General features: G+C 36.9%; 1 protein-coding gene across 4 annotated transcripts in view; it reads left to right on the plus strand.

The window, feature by feature from the left end:
• The window catches only part of NPAS3 (neuronal PAS domain protein 3), a 298,073-nt gene that overhangs the window by 248,721 nt on the left and 41,187 nt on the right, over positions 1-8,165 (plus strand). For all 4 annotated transcript variants that reach the window (XM_072427890.1, XM_072427891.1, XM_072427892.1 and 1 more), the window contains one exon: positions 1,550-1,724. In XM_072427890.1, the coding sequence (XP_072283991.1) occupies positions 1,550-1,724 (175 nt within the window). The remainder of the gene's footprint in view (positions 1-1,549; positions 1,725-8,165) is intronic.

Raw genomic sequence — 8,165 nt, forward strand, 5'->3', positions numbered from 1 at the left:
TGCAGTTTTATTCAAGTATGCTGTGAAAAGCCGGCACTGTTCCATGAGCTGGAATATTGGAGCCAGCATAATATTTAAATGCTTAAAGCTCCATCTATCTACCTAAAATCCATGTATACTTTGAAACAAATTCAAATGTTCTCATACTTTGAAAAAAACTGATTCATATCCTGAATAAAATCTGTTGATTATTACTTGCATACCAGTGGCCTTGGCCTTGTTGTGTGCAAGAAGTAAAATGTTAGGAGCAAAGTGCAATGCAGATATACTTAATAGATTATCTAAAGATTGTAATGTTTTGGAATGGGTTAGTGAAGTTTTCTTACTCACCTTTTGAATTCATTTAGTTTTTTTTCTATGTGAGGTGTACATGATCAGCACTGGCATCCATAATGGGTTTACTTTAAGTTTATGAAAACTATAGCTCACACAAGCAAGTTGTCTTTAGGCTGAGGACATGGTTTTTAAAACAATTTATCCATTTTATAACCACATTGCTAAATTTTTTGAACTCCGTCTCTTGGTCGTAAAAAAGGCCAGGTAAATACACTAAAATCACCATTGTGTGTTAATATTACGGCCAGCCTGCCTCTTTGCTATAGTTCGCATGCAGTCATCTACTTACACTTTCCTACTAATGCTTCCAGGTACCCCCTGCAGCTTTGTGCCTTGTAACCTTTTATGTCCGGTTCAAGCTATTTTTTTTCTCTTTCCAAAGTCTACATTTTGGTATGGCGGAGGGAGGCAAAGGGTCTTCTCGGGCATTTGTGCAAATGTTGTGACCATGCTTGAATGCTAACGGCAGTTATCCATAAAGAATACATAACAAATCTGGGTAGAGGCTGAGAACTGGCTGCCTGGAGTGTCTTTTAGCTGAACTTGTTCTTTAACTGGAGCATACTTGCACAATTTGCACAGTTTTCCATGTTAAGATATCTAATTAAACTAAGTATTTTTTCTAAAGAAATTTAGCTATCTATACATGTTATCGCTAAATAGTTTATATGTTATTACATCTTATTTTTATGTATTGTAGAAAGTCTCATTTTTGTTCAAAGATACTGGACTTTCTGTCGCAGGGTTTAAATAGTATTTAAATATTATGATTCTTCGTTCATAGGTTCTAATATGTATTCCTACAATACCCATAATGTCAGACTTCGTGGCGCTCTGGCTTTCTCATTGCAAACAGTAAAAGTAAATAGCCTAAAAACTTCTAGTCTATGTATGAGTTCCAAACACCAATTTCTAATGTACCACCCCCTGGGACTCTAGATTTACTATTTTACCAATAAGGTCTGCCTCTATATGGTACTAACAAACAAACAGTGAGTTTTATGTCATATGTAAGCACCTTGACTCAGAAAAACTATTCTGGAGTCCCATTCACTTCATACAATATGGTTTAGAAGACCTCCATAGGTCAAATGATATCTCAGTCTTACTATATGATGGTCTAAAGCAAATATACATATTATTTATGTCATGTTGGCAGTTAGGTGTTTTTTCTTTGTCATTAAAATATATAATGCTTTTTCATTCTGTGCAGGTGGAGCTGACTGGAAGCAGCATGTTTGATTATGTTCACCCAGGGGACCACGTAGAGATGGCAGAGCAACTTGGCATGAAACTTCCTCCGGGCCGTGGACTTCTCTCGCAGAGTGCCAACGATGATGGTGCCAGTTCAGCATCTTCATCCTCACAGTCAGAGACTCCAGAGCCGGGTAAGTAGGATACAGGTGATGAATTGTCAGGTGTAAAAACTGAAAATGAAACTTTAGGATACATATAGAGAGCACAGTCTACATAGTCAGCCCATTAGCCCCAACTGTTGGTTGGACTTCCTCTCTAATATATAATGCAAATCCAACTAAATAACATCATCGTGCTCTTAGAAGTAACTACATATCTCTAATTTCTGTAAATGAGGCTACAGTCTGCTCAGAAGGAGGAGAGTGAATCAGTGAACACACCACCCTGAATTTTACTGAATATCCTCAAAATATTACAACGATGTAGGTCAATATTTGTATTAAATCATTTTAGCATAGTGGTAAAAAAGTTGCTAAGGAAAAATTTGACAAATATTTATAACTTTTTTTTTAGCTCCGAAATACTTATGCACTAGGTGTAGCTAACCGTTTATTTGTTAATACAGTACTATTTTCCCAATTAATTGGATAAATGCCAAACATCTTTTAGCTGGTTATGGTCATGTATAATCCATAGCCATCTATGTAGAGTTATTTAGGTACACAAGAATGTGGTAGAAAATAAAGAGAAACACAATTACATAAAAAGGATTTAGGAAGACTTTTGACATTCAGGGTGTCTCATACGAATAAGTGCTGGTCAATGATGTAGATTGGATGCATGGGGGATGGTGGTAAAACCACAATAATCTGCAGTATTATACAGTGGGAGACTGCTTTAGTATCGGACAGCGGTATTTCAATTTTAGGGGATCAAATAACAGGAGTAACAAGAGTTTTCTGCATTTTCTGAAAATGTGCATCACTAAAAAATAAAAACAAATGGACCCACCAAAGGACTAGGAACTTGTAAGTTTTCGAGCCCGGATGTGTTTTTTAGTTAATTTCTTAATATAAAGTGTTAATTAAAAAATGTGGTTTTCTTGCATGTTTTTTAAAACTGGATAAGGATGGATTACAATTTGATCATTACGGGATATGAACAATTGTACAGCGATTGAATAGAAGTAGATAGGTCACAGATAGATTCAAAATATGTGGAGACAGGGATAAGTTTATGTTTCAGAACACTTTAATGTAGGTTAAGGAAAGTAAAACACTGTGGGAAATTTGAATGAAGGATTCCGATGACAACTGATCTGATAAGAACCAGCCAAGCAGAAAAATCAAGGCATTTGAATAGAACTCTACATTTTATTTTTGTGCTTTCTTTCTTGGTCAACAGACCTTTATAAGATAAGCCTTCAACATCATCTATAAAAATACTCCAAACAGGCTTTAAGCTCATTGCTTCAATTCCAGAAAATGGTGGAGGAAGGGGGGCCGACACTATGGCTCTGTGCTCCCCTACTCCTCCATTGTGCTCTGACGATAATTCAAGCATTAGGGGAAAATCCATTTATAAATTAAACAAAATGACTTGATATCCATCGTTCCCCAGTTCATCACGCTGTTCAAACAGCCACGAGATTGGCGTCTTGTCCCCGGCCTTCCGAGAGCCTTAGTAATTAGATCTGTGACGGATTTATCCTTTGCTGATTGAAGCTTTAAATTAATTGAAGTTCCACGTTTGTGGTTTTCTGCTTTTTTTTTCCCTTTTTTTTTTCATTGCAAGGTTTTTGCCTAGTGCTTATTCTCTCTGGATCACTCTCATGGGAAATGCTGGAATCCGACCTTTTTTTTCTCTTGTTTCACCGTGTATGTGAACACAAAGGGGACAGTATTTTGGAATTGAGAAGGGACTCTGGGTCTTTGTTTGTTTAGTTTCTTTTCAAGTCAAGGTATCCTTATTTCAGTCATAAATACACCCAAAGCTTGCTACATGAGCTTTACTTGTTCAGGGACCAATTTTCAATGTATGGCACTGTTGTCAACATATCTTATTGAAATGAATACAAATTTTAACATTACTGCTCATAACAATTGTTGCTGTAGTAAAATTAGAATATTCAATGTGATAGTCTATCAATAAATCAATAGGGCACATATTAACATTACTGAATCCCAATATAGAGTTATGGAAAAAGCATTTCTCTTTTATTAGCAGTAACAACACTATGCCTGTGAGTTTTCTCATGTGGCCTAATGCCCAGGCTAAGATCACATGATCGCTATCTAGCAGTAGCATTGTGGAAATTCACTTAGGAGACTACATCTATCAGGCAAGTTGTACTGAAAATGAAGAATAAAAAAGCATAATGCAAAGTCAAATAGGAGAATCGGCAAATTGTGAATATGGCATAGCTCCACATAAGAGGAAGCAAAGCCTTAATATTACTAAAAAGCAATTATAAGTGTAAGTGCAAATTATACATAAAAACCGTGTATTTAAAACATAGAATAAAATATTAATGGATCAATATGACTTATTTTTAAGTCAAGTTTATATTCATTCGTATACTATATATATTGTGAACATGGCTTACCGGGACATCTAATTTAGGGCCAGTCTTACAAAACTAATATCAAAGTTTTTATTAAATAGTGACAAGTTAACCCACATGAGAGCTTCTTATATCTCTCCACCATCAGTGAGATATATGATTTTAAGTTACTTGGGCTTTCGCTATTTAGAGGTGTCAGTCCAACTTTCCCTGCAGGTGTTCAGGAACATATAAAACTCCTATGTGGACTTTAGCAGGATCAACCCATTGCATTAGGATATTCGAGTTAGAGTAATCAAAACATTTACAGGACTGAGTCAGCCAACCTAGCACCATCTGTAATTCAAATATCATTGGATATAATAGGTATATGAATAATTGTGGAGGTGAGTTTCATCTCCCAGTTCTGGTCAGTACACTGACAGCATTCTGAAATATGTGTCCCATAGCTTGTGCATGCAGACCTTCCTAGCTACAAATTTTCTTTTTTTTTCCTTTTTTATTTCCTTTTCTCTTTTTTCCAGCCCCTATTTCCCATTTCTTATGTCTTCTCTTTAACATTACGTGCCAAACCTCCATATATTTCCATACAGTTTCCATCCTCTTGCTTCCTCACCTCTCCCTCCTCTTTTCACCAGTAGCTCGCTCCTCTTTTCTCATAGTGCTGCCGCGTACTGTTCTCTCTTGTGGCTCGCTAGCAATTCAATTATACAGACGTGAGATAGCGAGTCTCTGGCGGAGGAAGGGCCTCTGCTGACAAGAAATATGACAGACTACTTACAGCGTGTTTATGCCATTAAACTTACCCTTGCCACACCTGCAATATGGTAAATGTCAGGGTTTTGTAGGTTTAATAGCTTGTAAACACAACTGTGCAAGCCTGCATCTGTTTTGTGCTGTGCACCTGTCTTCTACATACAGTGGTTTTTGCTTGGTATACCATCCAGAATTTTTGTTTATTGGTTTCAGCAGCTTTATTCACAGTCTACATCTAGACCAAACTTACATTACTGAGTGGTAAATGTAAACCAACAAATTACCGCAGTTCTAAGAGCAGTGATGGTGTGCAAAGTGCAGGAGCTCTTAGCAATCAATTTTTTATTTACGGTTTTTCAATCAGTTTTAAGAGTAATTGGCTGCTATAGGTGACAACATGTTTTTAATATTTTCTCCAACCAACATTTGAAAAGCCTAGGTTCTGATTAATTACATAATAATCAGGTGGGCAGTTACATAGCAAATTATGTTCTGTCTGGATAACTTTAAAGATATTTGTGAAGTCGTAAAGTATGTTCAAGTTTGGGAAATCAAATGAGTATGAGATCTAAGTGTCCTTAAGAATTGAGGGCCTAAAACCAACATACAATGCCCTCTGGAACTTCTATATCTGGCTAGATATGTTCTTGTATTAAAAGATGTGTTGACCTAAGACAGACTTAATTTTCCCCAACACATATTGGAGTTTATAGCATGACTCCATCATAATAATTAACTTCAGTTTTGGGCATAAGATCAAAAAAAAGCATGTCCTTTATCTGGAGAGAGCCCAGAGAAGGGCAGCTTAAATAATTAGTCAGGGACATGAAGCACATATATCACAGAGAAAAGACTAATTGAACTGGATTTATTCACTCTCACAAAGACACGGTTAGGATATATTCACCTTGTTTAAAAAGGCTCTGTCACTTTGCCCATTCAAGCCCAACCCCTGGACCAATTATATCACTGTCCCTTCCACTCCCTCTAACACACAATTTTTTGCAATGCAGGTTTAGTCCTGTATGAGCTGCATTTTGGAGCTTTTACAGGTTTCATAATACCATTTGTCATCAAGTGACCATGTTGAGGCCTGGCCTTTGGGCAGTCAGGCCTGGGCACTTCACCCTTGGGGGATCTTACTTGTTTTCCCATACCCAAATGTGCTTAGAATTTGTGAAAACTGCTGTGGAGAACAAAGCAGTGTTCTGCAAAAATCTTCTGCACTGTGACAAAAATGTAGACCGTACACCAGTCACTACAATAAAATACACTACCAAGTTTGTTAAGTTAGTGATGGCCTTTCCTATTCAAGTTAATGTAGCTTGGGCAATGCATGGAAAATAATAGTGCATGAATGGGAAAATCCTAAAGAATTGCCTTACCGTCCTGGATAAGCCAGAGATGAAAATTTCCTAGAGAACTAAATTTTGTATAGATATGTTAAAGGTGCACATAGTGGGGGTCATTATTGTCAAGGCTTGTTGTGTAACCCAGGAGTTCTAGGGAAAGTTGTTCCCATAAATAATTGACTAAAATTCATCTATATTTTGTATAGTAAAATATAAATATGATTTTTATATTATCCACATGCATTAATAAATGTTTTTACATATACCTAGATATTCAAGTCTCTCCTTTTTAACATTTCATACAGAAACCATACATTTAGACACAAACACATTTAGGAAACATCATTTTTTATTACACTTCTGACATTCTACAAAGAACTTCTCAGATTTCAAATGCCATAACTATTTCCATTGTTGAATTTAAGTAGACTGACTTGTTGCTTTATTTGCCAGATTTGGATGGGTTTGCGTGGATTTGCAGGAACGTTCACAGAAACCTCTTTGCTGCAAGCAGATATTGGGGATTTTTGTAGGCCAAAGTCTGATGTATTCTGTTCAAAGAATAAGTACGCTTTCCTTAATATCCCCTTGCCTGCTGGATGCCGTGCCTGGACTTAGGCAAAACGCATTCATTTATAGCCCCAATTTAAAGCTTAGGACATAATCCAGGACAAAGAATAGGAACTGCCATAGACAATATTGGCAGTAAGGACTGCTGGGGTTGCTTTGAGCTGCCCTGGGCACTGAGAGGTGGGGTATTGTGGGAGGTAATAAAAAAAAAAAAAACATGTTCTCTTAAGTTAAATGTTTCTATTTAATTGTCACACTCTTTTCCTCCCGATTTAATTTGTTGTCTCCTCCTGCAGAGGCCTAGAATCCCCTTAATAGTATATGTCTACGGAAAAGACTGAGCATCCAAAGAAACCAAATGTGAATATGTTTGCTATCTCCTGCGCGGTGTGGGAATGAAATCCAAGATTCTGTCATTTTGAAGCAGCAATGCTGGACCCTAAGTGACCAATCCTGTTCTTCAGATAATTCCCTTAGTGTAACCAATTGTATGCTTTAGCATAGTAATCAACAAGTCTCCAGTTACCTCTAGTCAGACATAGAATGCTGGAATGTTATTTTCTGAACTTATACCCGCTTCATAAGTTAAAAAGATTCAAATGCTTGACCTATTCCGCAATTCTTCCCTCCACCAAGCATCCAAGGTGTCCACCACGCTCTCCTCCTCTCCCCACCTCCTAACGAATCCTGTTAATTCTGAGTGAATAGCAAGCAGCTGAGACCTTGTGAGGAGCTGAAGCATTTATTCAGCCGGCACACAGTTTTTTTCTTTATCATAATTATTTCCAAGTCAGATCTCCTCCCTGATTTCCTAACGGGCCTCTTTCTCTCCGAACAACATCCCGGATCCAGAGGCCGTGATAATTCAAACCCCAAACCTCACGGGTCCTGTACCTTCTCTTTTTTTTTCTTCCACTTCTTTTTTTCTTGTTTTATTCTGCATTTTTTTTTCCAAGGACATTTTTTATTACAAAGCTGATGAAATTTGCATATTAATTTGTTCCTTTCAGTTTCTCTTTTTTTTAAGATTAGACGTGACAGGCGAGTATCAGAGCTTACGCTAGTCAGTGTGGATAAAACAGGCTAAAACACACAAGGTTTACTGAGAGGAGGAGATGAGGATGTTAAATTCATCGCCGGTACAGCTATTACTTAACTCTTGGTCTGCCACTATGGAGTCCACTTTAATATAAAGGTTTCATCTTGCACAGATACATTTAGTATTTTTACCACTGCCCACTATTGGCCTCCTTTGGTTGGAATGCTAAAAGTCAGGTAAAAAGGTCAGGAAAAAAAAGAGAAGTACATAATGAACTAAACATAACAATGTATAAAAAAAAATGTATATACCGTACATAAAACATTTATATATATATATATATATATATATA

Source organism: Pyxicephalus adspersus, chromosome 12 (assembly GCF_032062135.1).
Source record: "Pyxicephalus adspersus chromosome 12, UCB_Pads_2.0, whole genome shotgun sequence".
Classification (NCBI taxonomy): domain Eukaryota; kingdom Metazoa; phylum Chordata; class Amphibia; order Anura; family Pyxicephalidae; genus Pyxicephalus; species Pyxicephalus adspersus.